The sequence below is a fragment of the Opisthocomus hoazin genome, chromosome W (assembly GCF_030867145.1).
Source record: "Opisthocomus hoazin isolate bOpiHoa1 chromosome W, bOpiHoa1.hap1, whole genome shotgun sequence".
Lineage (NCBI taxonomy): Eukaryota > Metazoa > Chordata > Aves > Opisthocomiformes > Opisthocomidae > Opisthocomus > Opisthocomus hoazin.
The window spans coordinates 34,116,244-34,131,402 of NC_134453.1; the positions used below are offsets into that span (position 1 = coordinate 34,116,244).

Sequence of the window (15,159 nt, forward strand, 5' to 3'; positions counted from 1 at the left end):
TGGTGAAGGACTCCAGATGCTGACAACTTGCTGTAGCACTCCCACCCTTCCCCACCACAATGAAACCACCAACTTTAGGCCCAAGAGGAGCAGTGGAAGGGTGAACACAACATCAGAGACAGGGGAAGAAACTAAGGAGTGGGCGTATAACATTTTCAGCTTTACTATTGTTCTTTCTTTTTCTATAATAATTAGATCTGGACTAATAATGGTTTGACTGCTAAGACTTAATTATACTAACAATAAGTTCTTGAACATATATATTAAAAAAAAAGAGGTGTGCTTCCTCTTTGACTGTAAACAAGATTTTGAGCATAATAGGCCTTGGCATAATAGGCCCTTGCCCCCTCACAGAACACCTGTTAGCTTAATTATCTAAGAAGAGCTGTTCATCCTGGAAGTAAAAAGGATATCTGCCAGTACGGTGAATCTTGCGTTTCTTCATTAAGCAGGTCCATAAGTTCAGGTCTTTAGAGTCCTTGGGCTTATATTTAAACCAACTGCAAAGCAATAGAATGGCAATGATACTTATTTTCAATCGTTGTTGTCACAGTAATAGTACATAAGAGGTTTTCATGGGATGAGGATGAAATATCTTTGGGTATAAAGCAGTTAGAGTTACAGTAATACTGCTTCATGATAAGAGACAATTTCAGGTGTTTATGAAGTATATTATCTTCCCCGTTCTTGGAAGAGTGTGATGGTATAGAAATATCCTCATGAAGGTGTCACAGAAAAGCCTGGTTTCCAAATGCATGAGTGTATTTGCATAGGAGGAGATGGAGTTGGGGGAAGAAGGGTTCAGTCAGATATAACTTCAATTTTTTTTCCAGGAAAAATTGACATATTTCTGTGTTTGGGATTAAAGATTGCATGCTTTGGGATTTATGACTCCATGTGTGTGTGAGACCATTAAGCAATTTGTTTTTAAATTCTTTAAATCTGAGAAAGTTGGAATAATAATGGGTGGGATTCTTTTCTTGCATCTTATGCTGACTTTACTTTGGAGGAGCCACTCTCAATTTGTACTGTTGTACATGAGGAAAGGCTCTAGGATAGTAGGGGAGGAAAGTGTTTCTTCAGAGTAATGTTTAAATGGGGAAGAAATCCTTTTACATACTCTCCTGGTGCAGATCTCTCTTCATTTTTTAAAAACTGTTAAACGTGAAACTTGTTTTTTTTTTTCTCTTAAACCAAAAAGAAAAGGAGGAAATCAATCTAAGCAGAGACTAATCCAGAACAACTAATAGACTGAGCCCTGGCATTAGTGTATAGATTCCTGATTGACTTAAGAGTCTTTGCAAGCTCTTCTCTAACTGTTTTCCATCTCTGTTTATTACATGCTAAACAGATGGCCCAGAAATTAGCCAAAGGCAGGAAGAAGGTGCAGTACAACTACCATCAGCTTGATGTTATGTCTGTTCTTTTGTTTGCTTTGTTGGTTTTTTTTGCTTTTTTATTTTGTTCTTTTCTTTTCTGCATCCAGCAAGGTTTTATTAGGTTTATTTCTGAGCTACCATATCAGTTAACATTCCTCAGCAATCAATTGCCTGCTTGGCTGTCATTAGCCATTGCTTATCATTAGCCATTTTGTGTCAGAAATAAGAGTAAAGATTTGACTTATCAAAGGGATACAGGTAGTACCAAAATTGCATACCAAAGAAGTAGGACTGATGTGTCAAAGGCTTTGTTCTGTAAACTGGCAAAGTGAAAAAAAAAAAAAAGTGCTTTTTTTATTCCTCTAGAGAGAGTGTTTTGCTTGATTCACAACACAGCTGTGTCAAATAAAGGAAAAAAGTATAGACACACAATTATATGCTGAATGACTCATATTTTAGTAATATGTTATGATTATGGAGTTCTTGAATAGTTATCAAAATTTTTTAAAGGCACTTAAAATTGCAAGCATTTACTTTTTGTTTACAAAGGTACGGCTTCTGGAGGGAGTTAGCATGCTAACAGTATGTTGTCTGACTGTGAAGACCCTCTTGCCAGAACTGCACTATAAGTTATTTAAAACTGCTCCTGTGGTACATATTTTTCCATTATTCTGAGCAGTCACTGTTGTTAAGCCTCTGTATGGGAAGGGAGGTCAGAGTGGTTTTTATTGGATTAAAAATTTTACAAATTGCATCTAACCCACTTTCATATCTAATAGAGGGTTTCCATATCTTTTTGTTCATCTTTAGCTTTGGCAATCTAATACTTTGTTTTGAATTGCTGTTCTGGTGACTGTGTATTGTTTGTGCTCTGATATCATTGTTAAGGGTGTTACCTAATGTTATTGACTCTATTCCATTTATTTGCAGGCTCCAGAAGGTGAATCTCAACCCCTGACTGAAGTGGACCTCTTCATTTCTACACAGAGAATAAAAGTATTGAATGCAGACACACAGGTATGGACAAAGAAGCACCTTTGCTAGGTCAGGCCTTGTCAGTGTTATAATAGTAGTCCTTTGAAATAGACCTTCATCTACCTGCCAAAACTTGACTTTCAGGGAGTGATGGCTCTTATAGTTCCCTCCAAGACTTCCTGGTCAGAGATTTATGCTCAAGAACCACGTCATACATGGAATTAATCAGAGTTGTCTGACTGATTTGGCAGGTACACTAATTGCAGTCAGCCCAAAAAATAAGAAGCTTTGTTCACATTGTACAGCATTCTAGGCAGTTTAGTACCATGATATGACAAGTACCGATTGTCCCCAGACAAGCCTAAAGTGTTTGATTGTGATAACTAATTTGAAGTCCTTAGTCCTCAGCATGTTGTGTGTGTTCAGGCCAAGACACCCAAGTCTTTGTGTTCTTTTCCACAGTAACTTTCATTTACAAAATGTGCTTTTTTTTGGTTTGCTTTTTTTGAAAGTGAGGCTGTTGGTTGCTCTTGGAACCTCCTTTCATACAGGAGACTTTTTTCCTTTTTGTAGACATTTACTTAATAAAGGTGTCATACTGCCATTGATCTCTTTATAAAGCACCAAAAGTGCAATAAGAATTTGCTTAAAACAGCATCTGATACCATTTTTTCTGTCCTCCAGGAAACTGTGATGGATCATCCTCTGAGGACCATTTCTTACATTGCGGATATAGGGAATATCGTTGTTCTGATGGCTCGTAGACGAATGCCGCGATCAAATTCCTGGGACAATGTGGAAGCATCTCACCCTTCTCAAGACGGAAAAAGGCAATACAAAATGATTTGCCACGTCTTCGAGTCTGAGGATGTAAGGATATTTTTTAGCTTCTGATTTTTCTAGGAGTTAAAATGTGAGCATATCTTGAAAGGCTTGAAAGTCTATAGCCAATGGTCCTGTTTGGCTTGTTTGTTAATAGCATAAAAATATTTAATCAAAGTAGAACTTGCTTTCTCTTTGCATGATGGAACCCTGTGTTTTACTTGCAAAGTCAGTATTTACAGAACTTCCTTTTTTTCAAGTAAATTTAATACTTCCCTAGAGACAGTGAGGGGCAGATTCTAAAAGAACACTCTTGCTACAGCTTACATATATCAGACCCGGATCCGTGAGAGTGAGCATCCATCAAAGAAGCTTGTTTTCATAGGAAACTTCCATTTGCTAGTGTTGCCACGAGGATCACTGATATATGCCATAAAGGGTTGTTTGGGGCTTTTTTTGTTTGTTTGAGTTTCCTTTTGATACGATGATGGAGTTCAGAAGGAGTAGCTGAAATTATTCCCCTCCCAAAAAAAAGCCCAATCAATAATGATGGGAAACAGAGGCATGCTGGGGACACTGCAGCACAGTCACAGTCTTGCAAAGATGAGATGGGAGCCCCTGAGGTAGTAGGAGCCAACAAGGAAGCTTCCGCGAAACACCCCAAGGGAAACAAGGGGTGTTCCTCTATGAAGGTGACACAGCCAACAGCCCAGATGAAGGGCCTCTACACGAACACACGCAGCATGGGAAACAAACAGGAAGAGCTGGAAGCTACTGTGCTGCTAGAAAGCTGTGACCTGATTGTCCTTACTGAAACTTGGTGGGACGAATCCCATGACTGAAGCGTGGCTATCGATGGCTGCAGGCTGTTCAGAAGGGACAGGTGGGGAAAGAGGGGTGGAGGCGTTGACCTCTACATCAAGAAATCGATACAGTGTGAAGAGCTGTCCCTGAAGAACAGTCACGAGCAGGTCGAAAGCCTAAGGGTAAGAATCAGAGACAGAGGCAACAAAGGGAATCTGGTCGTGGGTGTCTACTACAGGCTGCCTGATCAAGGGGAGGCTACTGACGAAGCCTTCTTCCTCCAGCTCCAGGAGGCTTCACGCTCGCAGGCTCTCGTCCTACTGGGGGACTTCAACCACCCCGACATTCTGCTGGAAAAGTAGCACGGCGAGCTGTAGGCAATCCAGGAGATTCCTAGAATGCATTGATCATAACTTCTTAAACCGGGTAATAGACACCCCTACCCAAGGGGATGCAATACTGGTCCTGATGGTCACCAATGCAAGCGAGCTCATTGGTGATGTCAAGATTGGAGGCTGCCTGGGCTGCAGTGATCACGCAATGGTGGAGTTCACAGTCCTGAGGGATATGGGAAAGGCGAGCAGTATAGTCACGACCCTAAATTTTAGGAAAGCCAACTTCCAGCTCCTCAAGGAGTCAGTCAGTAGGACCCCCTGGGAAACGGTCCTCAGGGACAGGGCAGCAGATCAGAGCTGGCAGATCTTTAAGGATGCTTTCCATAGAGCGCAAGAGCTCTCAGTCCCCAGGTGTAAGAAATCAGGCAAGGAAGGGGAGAGACCAGCATGGCTGAGTCAAGACCTGCTGGTCAAACTAAAGGGCAAGAGGGAACTGCACGGGCAGTGGCAGCAGGGACAGGTATCCTGGGAAGAGAATAGGGACGCTGCCCGGTTGTGTAGGGATGGGGTCAAGAAGGCCAAGGCGCGGCTGGCGCTGAACTTGGCAAGGGATGCCAAGAATAACAAGAAAGGCTTCTACAGGTATGACAGCCAGATAAGGAAAGTCAAAGAAAGCGTACCCCGCCAATGAACACAACTGGCAAACTGGTAACGACAGACGAGAAGAAGGCTAAGGTACTCAACAAGTTTTTTGCCTCAGTCTTCACTGGCAACCTCTCTCCTCGCCCCTCCCGAGTCAATGGACTGCAAGATGGAGACCAGGGGGGTAAAGCCCCTCCCACTGTAAGGGAAGATTAAGTTCATGACCACCTGAGGAACCTGAACATACATAAATCTTCTATGGGGCCTGACGAGATGCATCCCAGATTCCTGAGGGAATTGGCTGATGTCATTGCCAAGCCACTCTCCATAATATTGGGAAGGTCACGGCAGTCAGGCGAAGTCCCTAGTGACTTTGGATATTAGGAAAAAATTCTTTTGGATATTAGGAAAAATTTCTTTACTGAAAGAGTGGTCAGACATTGGAAGAGGCTGCCCATGGAAGTGGTGGCGTCACCATCCCTGGAGGTGTTCAAAAAATGTGTAGATGTGATACTTTGGGACATGGTTTAGTAGGCATGGTGGTGTTGCGGTGACACTTGGACTTGATGATCTCAGAGGTCTTTTCCAACCTATGATTCTACGATTCTATGATTCTGGAGGAAGGGAAACATTGTGCCCATTTCTAAAGGACCCTGGGAACCACTGTCCTGTCAGCCTCACCTCTGTGCTTGGGAAGGTCATGGAACAGATCCTCCTGGAAGCTATGCTAAGGCACATGGAGGACAGGGAGGTGATTCGAGACAGCCAGCATGGCTTCCCCAAGGGCAAGTCCTGCTTGACCAACCTAGTGGCCTTCTATGATGGCGTGACTACATCAGTGGACAAGGGAAGAGCTACGGATGTGATCTATCTGGACGTCTGTAAAGCCTTCGACATGGTGCCCCACAACATCCTTCTCTCTAAAGTGGAGAAATACGGATTTGATGGGTGGACTGTTCGGTGCACGAGGAATCAGTTGGAAGGTCGCAGCCAGAGGGTAGCGGTCAATGGCTCAATGTCCAGATGGACACCGGTGACGAGTGGTGTCCCTCAGGGGTCCATACTGGGACCAGTACTGTTTAATATCTTCAGTAATGACATAGTGAGATTGAGTGCACCCCCAGCAAGTTTTCAGATGACACCAAGCTGAGTGGTGCCGTTGACACACCAGAAGGACGGGATGCCATCCAGAGGGACCTGGACAAGCTGGAGAAGTGGGCCTGTGTGAACCTCATGAGGTTCAACAAGGCCAAGTGCCAGGTCCTGCACCTGGGTCGGGGCAACCCCCGCTATCAGTGCAGGCTGGGGGTGCTGGTAGACGAAAAGCTGGATATGAGCCACCAATGTGCACTCGCAGCCCAGAAGGCCAACTGTATCCTGGGCTGCATCAAGAGAAGTGTGGCCAGCAGGTCGAGGGAGGTGATTCTGCCCCTCTACTCCGCTCTGGGTAGAACCCACCTGGAGTACTGCGTCCAGCTCTGGAGCCCTCAGCACGAGAAGGACATGGAGCTGTTGGAGCGGGTCCAGAGGAGGGCCACAAAAATGATCCGAGGGCTGGAGCACCTCTCCTATGAGGAGAGGCTGAGAGAGTTGGGGTTTTTCAGCCTGGAGAAGAGAAGGCTGCGGGCAGACCTTATAGCAGCCTTTCAGTACCTGAAGGGGGCCTATAGGAAAGATGGGGAAAATATTTTCAGCAGGGCTTGTTTCGATGGGACAAGGAGTAATTGTTTTAAACTAAGGGAGGGTGTATTTAGACTAGATACAAGGAAGAAATTTTTTACCATGAGGGTGGTGAAACACTGGAACAGGTTGCCCAGAGAGGTAGTGGATGCCCCACCCCTGGAAACATTCAAGGCCGGGTTGAATGGGGCTCTGAGCAACCTGGTCTGGTTGAAGATGTCCCTGCACCCTGCAGGGGGGGTTGGATCTGGATGACCTCTAAAGGTCCCTTCCATCACAAAGCATTCTATGATTCTGTGGTTCTAAATCCAATAGCATCTCCTTTGTAATTACAAAGTCTCTTTATAATTCCTTGGTTGCTGTTTATATCAGGCAATGGTCATCTTCCTCTTCATTGTTATCAATTTGGGGCAAATGCCCTCTCAGGCAGTTGTGGGTGTCCTAGTCACACCCACTGTTACACTCACCCACTGTGGTGGGTTGCCCTTGGCTGGCCACCTGGTGCCCACCAATCCGCTCTCTCACTCTCCCTCCTTGGCAGGACAGGGGGAGAATATAAGATGAAAAACCCGTGGGTTGAGATAAAGGCAGTTTAGTGAAGAAAAGTAAAGGTCGCGCACAGAAGAAAAGCAAGGCAAAGCAATAAGATTTATTCTCTACTTCTCATCAGCAGGTGATGTCCAGCCACTTCCTGGGAAGTAGGGCGTCAGTACGCGTAGCGGTTGCTTCAGAAGGCAAACGCCTGAATAACGAATGCCTCCCCTCCTCCTCCTTTCTGTCAGCTTTTATTACTGAGCACATCATATGGTATGGAATAGCCCTTTGGTCAGTTTGGGGCAGCTGTCCTGGCTATGTCCCCTTCCAACCTCTTGCCCACCCCCAGCCTACTGGCCTTTGGGGGCAGGGAGGATTGGAGAGACAGCCTTGATGCTGTGCAAGCACTGCTCAGCAGTAGCCAAAGCATTGGTGTGTTATCAACACCATTCTAGCTACAAATACAAAGCACAGCACTATGAGGGCTGCCGTGGGGAAAGTTAACTCCATCCCAGCCAGACCCAATACACACGCTCACAGTAGCATCTTATTGTCTGTTCTTACTCAGGACATTTTACCAAGTGTGGGTGCACAAGCACCCCTGCAGAGGGCTGAGTTGTCTGTTGTCAAACCTGATGTCCTGTCCTCACTGATTAAAACCCAGACATTTTGAGAAAGAAATATCAGTGCACATAACTTGTGGATTTTATGTAGTTTGTTTTTTTTTTAAAAACCCTAAACTAAATGGGCAAGGGGTAAAATCATCCACAAATACATCAAAATGAAGTTGGGAGATATAGAGTTGTCAGTCTTATAATCAGGTTAGCACCAAATAAAATGATCTCACACAGTGCTATCTAATTGACAGGACAGCAAATCTCGTTTATTGCTCAGCCCTCCAAATAACAGGATATTATGTCTCCATGGTGACCACCATGTTTATGCCGATCAGATGGTTCATACAGAGGGAGAGGAATCGCTCCCATGTAAAAATTAATTCTTGGACTACAGCAGTCATGCCAGTTAAGGCATCCTGCCCAAATTACAGATGGTGAGGCAATAGCCTATTTCTACTTCTTGTGCCTTGCACCTCACTCAGGCTTCAAAAAGACTTTGCGGTACAATTCACAGTATATTAAACTAATTAATAAAACTTTTAGTGAAAATATTAGTTTCTCGCTAATGCCTTAAATGCCTTCAAAAACATTTGCAAAGGCTTCCATATGGGAAAGTTTCCTTTAAGAAGTGTCTGGTTTTATGTATTTGGGAACCTGTTCTGAAGGCACCACGTTCAGATAAATTCTGTGGTTGCAGGTACATATGCAACCTACTGCTGGGATTCTCAGTGTTTTTGCTTTACCTTTTTAGAGGTAGTCCTCTACCAAACCAAATTTGATAGAAAACCTTAAAGATTGAAAGATTGATTTTTATGCAAAATAGCATATAAGCCACTTTTCTTGTAATGCCCTTCATGAAATAGGTATGCAAATAGAAAAACTACACTATGTTTTTTGTTGTTTTGGGGTGTTTTGGGGTTTTTTTGTTGGTTTTTTTCGGGAGGGGGTGGGAGGGGGGGCGCGGGGTCGGGCACATCACTACATCACTAGTGATCACATTACCTGATGCACTGCCTAGTTTGAGGCTGTTGCTTCTGTATTTCAAATCACATATTTTGTATGTTACCGGACTCTCTCTCTGTCACTGGCCAGATCAAAAAGCAAAGACCAAATTGTCAGATGCCAGAAGCAGTGGTTTCTTTTCTTTCAGATTATGGTAGCCTTCCTGGATCTATTTCTCAGTATTTTCTTGGCTATTCAAAATGTGTGCTTCCATTAGAAGACTGTTGTCATTACCTTCTGTGGTTTGGTCAGATGATTTCATATTTGTGCCAGAAAATATTATCCTGGAAAATACAACATGCCTGTAGGTCTAAAAAAAGCATTGATTACTTAATAGTCTGAACATATTCTGAGGATTTTCAGGATGTGAGCGTTCCTCGGTCATAGAGTAGTTCAAAAATAGCTTATAAACATTCTAAAAAATTCCAAATGAGTAGGAGAAAATATAGCTTGGAAGGAGTTAAGATAGAAATGTATCTGTTAGCAGCAAAGAGATTTACACTCCAAAGAGGTTGTGAATCCAATGGAGTAGTAGAGCCTCTTTTATATATAAATCTCACATATTTCACTGTCATCTTTTCTTCTTCTGGAACAGCTGGGTATCTAGAAGAATTTATCCAGTCAAGCTGACTGTGATACGTCTTAAGCCTTCAAATGGGTGATGGCCAAAATGTGTCCGTGCTTGGAACTGTCCTTATCTTAAAAAAAATGCGACAACAACAGATTTTCCAAGTGTAGTTGGCACTGGATATTCAGAACAGCTCAGCTCCTCAAACATGGCCAAATACTGGGTGTCTAAATGGCAGCTGATCTCTGCTTGGATGTCCATCTCGATGTATGCACCTGAATGTACAAGTCCATATTTATCTCCTCTCTTCACAGAATCACAGAATCACAGAATAGTAGGGGTTGGAAGGGACCTCTGTGGGTCATCTAGTCCAACCCTCCTGCTGAAGCAGGGTCACCTACAGCAGGCTGCACAGGACCTTGTCCAGGCGGGTCTTGAATATCTCCAGAGAAGGAGACTCCACAACCTCCCTGGGCAGCCTGTTCCAGTGCTCCGTCACCCTCAGAGGGAAGAAGTTCTTCCTCATGTTCAGACAGAACTTCCTGTGCCTCAGTTTGTGCCCATTGCCCCTTGTCCTGTCACTGGGCACCACTGAAAAGAGCTTGACCCCATCCTCCTGACACCCACCCTTCAGATATTTGTAAGCATTTATTAGGTCCCCTCTCAGCCTTCTCTTCTTCAGGCTGAACAAGCCCAGTTCCCTCAGCCTCTCCTCGTAGGGGAGATGTTCCAGTCCCCTCATCATCCTTGTAGCCCTCCGCTGGACTCTCTCCAGTAGCTCTTCATCTTTCTTGAAGTGGGGAGCCCAGAACTGGACAGAGTACTCCAGATGGGGCCTCACCAGGGCAGTGTAGAGGGGAAGGAGAACCTCCCTCGTCCTGCTGGCCACACTCTTCTTGATGCACCCCAGGATCCCATTGGCTTTCTTGGCAGCCAGGGCACACTGCTGGCTCATGGTCAACCTGTTGTCCACCAGCACACCCAGGTCCCTCTCCGCAGAGCTGCACTCCAGCAGGTCCGTCCCAAGCCTGTACTGGTGCATGAGGTTGTTCCTCCCCAGGTGCAGGACCCTGCATTTGCCTTTGTTGAACCTCATCAGGTTCCTCTCTGCCCAGCTTTCCAGCCTATCCAGGTCACGCTGAATGGCAGCACAGCCTTCCGGTGTGTCTACCACACCTCCCAGTTTGGTGTCATCAGCAAACTTGCTGAGGGTACATTCTAACTCTTGGTCCAGGTCACTGACGAAGAAGTTAAACAAGACTGGGCCCAGTACTGACCCCTGAGGGACACCACTAGTTACCAGCCTCCAACTAGACTCAGAGCCGCTGATGACAACCCTCTGAGTTCTGCCATTCAGCCAGTTCTCTATCCACTTCACTGACCACTCATCCAGCTCACACTTCCTCAGCTTCCCTAGGAGGATATCATGGGAGACTGTGTCGAAAGCCTTGCTGAAGTCGAGGTAGACAACATCCACGGCTCTCCCTTCGTCTACCCAGCCAGTCATGTCATCGTAGAAAGCTATCAGATTGGTCAGGCATGATTTCCCCTTGGTGAATCCATGCTGACTACTCCTGATAACCTTCTTTTCTTCCACTTGCTTGATGATGGCCTCCAGGATAAGCTGGAGATATCTTGCAGATAGCGTGCTGAGCTATCTTGCAGATAGCGTGCTGAGCTAATGAGTTGCAGTCCACTCATCTTCTTGCCATATTGTTCTTGCCATCAAATTGTTTTGATTTGAAAGTTTGCAAAATAATGGAAGTCCAGACTCTGTGTGCTGCTGACCTTTTCAGTGCCAGCAATCGTGTTTTTGTCATCGATAGGTTTAGAGCTGGCTTGAGTAAATATAAGACACAAACAGTTTTTATTTTGGGGTTGGGAACCTTGTCCTTACTGGGGCCTGAATTGGACTGCATGTAAAAACACAGCTTAGCTGTGTTCCTACATCCCCATCACACCCCCACACCGTAGGCTATGGAGTCCTCCCATCCTCTTTCCCTCCCCTTCCCCCTAACCAGAACTACACACCAGAGGGAAGTTTCTTTCCACACTGTGACCAGCACCCCTACGCTCCACAGTGCTTCCTGCACCCAGCACTCTGGTTATGCACAGCACTGTTCCACACTCAGTTTCCTGCGCTGCTCCCATCAGCTCTGCACTCATGCCATGTTGCTTTCCACTTGTAAACAGTATGTATATCATTGCAAGTTTACCTTGATCACCTCACAACAAAGGATTCCGCTAGTTTGCTCTTTTCAGCTGCTTCCTTGCACGGCACAGAGATCAGAGCTTTCCCTTTACATGCCTTTGTTTTTCTACCCATCCCTGCCTCTACCACCAGCAGCAGGTGGTAGGAGCTAGAATCATAGAATCATAGAATCATAGAATGGTTTGGGTTGGAAGGGATCTTTAAAGGTCATGTAGTCCAACCCCCCTGCCATGAGCAGGGACATCTTTCACTAGATTAGCTTGCTCAAAGCTCCTTCCAACCTGACTTTGAACACTTCAACGATGGGACGTTGACACCCTGCCTCCTGACACCCTGCCCCTTGGCCAATATCGGCAGTGTAGACAGACTGCCAACATCCTGCCCCGTGACTGACATCAGCAGCGTAGGCAAGATGCCACTCACATTATTCATGTAAGGTATGATTCTCTCAAATCACGCTACCATTGGTGGAGCCGTGGGGCGGCACGACTCCAACCCACATTCAAAAGGCATTTGCACAATTGGCTGTTGCTGCTAGATGACCCGGATTCCAAGTGTCCCTGGCAGTCCATTAGAGCCATGACATCGCTTATGATCCTGTGTTTGCTATTGGTGATGGGGTGAGTCACCGTATGGATGTGTTGTTGCTCATCTTTCCTACTGCCTCAGTAAAGCTTTGTTTTATAAAAAGTTGTGAGACTCCATTACCATTTGGATCACAGGCATCCACAACTCTGGGCAACCTGCTCCAGTGTCCCACCGCTCTCACCCTAAACAAAATTCTTCCTTATATCTAATCTAAATCTACCCTCTCTCAGTTTAAAAACATTGCCCCCTGTCCTGTCACTACAGGCCTTGCTAAAAAGTCTCTCTCCATTTTTCTAATAAGCCCCCTTTACGTATTCAAAGGCCACAATAAGGTCTGCACGAAGCTTTCTCTTCTCCAGGCTGAACAACCCCAACTCTCTCAGCCTTTCTTCATAGGAGAGGTGCTCCAGCCCTCGGATCATTTTTGTGGCCCTCCTCTGGACTCGCTCCAACAGGTCCATGTTTGTCTTGTGCTGTTGACCCCAGAGCTGGACGCAGTACTCCAGGTGGGTTCTCCCCAGAGCGGAGTAGAGGGGCAGAATCACCTCCCTCGACCTGCTGGCCATGCTTCTTTTGATGCAGCCCAGGATACGGTTGGCTTTCTGGGCTGCGAGTGCACATTGCTGGCTCACGTCCAATTTTTCATCCATCAGTACCCCCAAGTCCTTCTCCGCAGGGCTGCTCTCAATCAATTCAGCAGCCAGTCTATACTGATACTGGAGACTGCCCCGACCCAGGTGCGGGACCTTGCACTTGGCCTTGTTGAACTTCATGAGGTTTGCATGGGTCCACTCCTCAAGCGTGTCAAGGTCCCTCCGGATGGCATCCCTTCCCTCTAGTTTATAAACTCAGAATCACAGAATCACAGAATGGTAGGGGTTGGAAGGGACCTCTGTGGGTCATCTAGTCCAACCCCCCTGCCGAAGCAGGGTCACCTACAGCAGGCTGCACAGGACCTTGTCCAGGCGGGTCTTGAATATCTCCAGAGAAGGAGACTCCACAACCTCCCTGGGCAGCCTGTTCCAGTGCTCTGTCACCCTCAGAGGGAAGAAGTTCTTCCTCATGTTCTGCTGGAACTTCCTGTGCTTCAGTTTGTGCCCATTGCCCCTTGTCCTGTTGCTGGGCACCACTGAAAAGAGTCTGGCCCCATCCTCCTGACACCCACCCTTCAGATATTTGTAAGTATATATTAGGTCCCCTCGCAGCCTTCTCTTCTTCAGGCTGAACAAGCCCAGCTCCCTCAGCCTCTCCTCGTAGGAGAGATGCTCCAGTCCCCTCACCATCCTCGTAGCCCTTCGCTGAACTCTCTCCAGTAGCTCTTCATCTTTCTTGAAGTGGGGAGCCCAGAACTGGACAGAGTACTCCAGATGGGGCCTCACTAGGGCAGAGTAGAGGGGAAGGAGAACCTCCCTCGACCTACTGGCCACACTCTTCTTGATGCACCCCAGGATCCCATTGGCCTTCTTGGCAGCCAGGGCACACTGCTGGCTCATGGTCAACCTGTCGTCCACTAGGAGACCCAGGTACCTCTCTCCAGAGCTGCTCTGCAGCAGGTCCGCCCCAAGCCTGTGCATGGGGTCGTTCCTCCCCAGGTGCAGGACCCTGCACTTGCCCTTGTTGAACCTCATCAGGTTCCTCTCTGCACAACTCTCCAGCCTGTCTAGGTCTCGCTGAACGGCAGCACAGCCTTCCTGTGTATCCACCACTCCTCCCAGTTTGGTGTCATCAGAAAACTTGCTGAGGGTACACTCTGTCCCTTGGTCCAGGTCACTGACGAAGAAGTTGAACAAGACTGGGCCCAGTACTGACCCCTGGGGGACACCACTAGTTACAGGCCTCCAACTAGACTCAGCGCCACTGATGACAACCCTATGAGTTCTGCCATTCAGCCAGATCTCAATCCACCTCACTGACCACTCATCCAGCCCACACTTCCTGAGCTTCCCTAGGAGGATGTTATGGGAGACAGTGTCGAAAGCCTTGCTGAAGTCGAGGTAGACAACATCCACTGCTCTCCCCTCATCTACCCAGCCAGTCACACCATCGTAGAAAGCTATCAGATTGGTCAAGCCTGATTTCCCCTTGGTGAATCCATGCTGACTACTCCTGATAACCTTCTTTTCCTCCACTTGCTTGATGATGACCTCCAGAATGAGCTGCTCCATCACCTTTCCCGGGATGGAGGTGAGGCTGACCGGCCTGTGGTTCCCTGGGTCCTCCCTCTTGCCCTTTTTGAAGATTGGAATGACACTGGCTTTCCTCCAGTCCTCGGGCACCTCTCCTGTCCTCCAGGACCTCTCAAAGATGATGGAGAGTGGCTTCAGCAATGACATCCGCCAGCTCCCTCAGCACTCGTGGGTGCATTCCATCTGGGCCCATGGATTTGTGGGCATCCAGATTGCTTAAGCGATCCCTCACACAGTCCTCCTCGACCAAGGGAAGGTCATCCTTTCTGCAGGCTTCCTCTCTTACCTCCAGGATCTGGGATTCCTCATGGCCAGCCTTGGCACTGAAGACGAAAGCAAAGGCGGCATTCAGTAGCTCTGCCTTCTCTGCATCCTCCGTCACCAGGACACCCACCTCATTCAGCAGCGGCCCCACATTGTCCCTAGTGTTCCATTTGCTGCTGATGTACTTGAAGAAGCCCTTCTTGTTGTTTCTGACATCCCTTGACAGATTCAGTTCCAGGTGGGCTTTGGCCTTCCTCGTTGTATCTCTGCATGCTCTGATAACATTCCTGTATTCCTCCCAAGTGGCCTGTCCCTCTTTCCACATTCCATAGACCTTTCTCTTCTGTCTGGGTTCCACTAGAAGCTCCTTGCTCATCCACGCGGGTCTCTTGCCTCCTTTGCTCGATTTCTTTCTCAGGGGGATGCACCGCTCCTGAGCATGGAGGAAGTGATATTTAAACAGCGACCAGCACTCTTGGACCCCCCGCCTTCGAGAGCCCTGGCCCACAGGATTCCTCCCAGTAGCTCCTTGAAGAGGCCAAAGTTAGCCC

General features: G+C 46.8%; 1 protein-coding gene across 4 annotated transcripts in view; it reads left to right on the forward strand.

Moving 5' to 3' along the window:
* The window catches only part of LOC142365636 (amyloid-beta A4 precursor protein-binding family A member 1-like), a 120,022-nt gene that overhangs the window by 91,950 nt on the left and 12,913 nt on the right, over positions 1-15,159 (forward strand). For 3 of the 4 annotated variants that reach the window (XM_075446635.1, XM_075446634.1, XM_075446632.1), the window contains 3 exons: positions 1,352-1,384; positions 2,310-2,396; positions 3,039-3,224. In XM_075446635.1, the coding sequence (XP_075302750.1) occupies positions 1,352-1,384; positions 2,310-2,396; positions 3,039-3,224 (306 nt within the window). The remainder of the gene's footprint in view (positions 1-1,351; positions 1,385-2,309; positions 2,397-3,038; positions 3,225-15,159) is intronic. The other variant, XM_075446636.1, reaches the window with a different exon arrangement.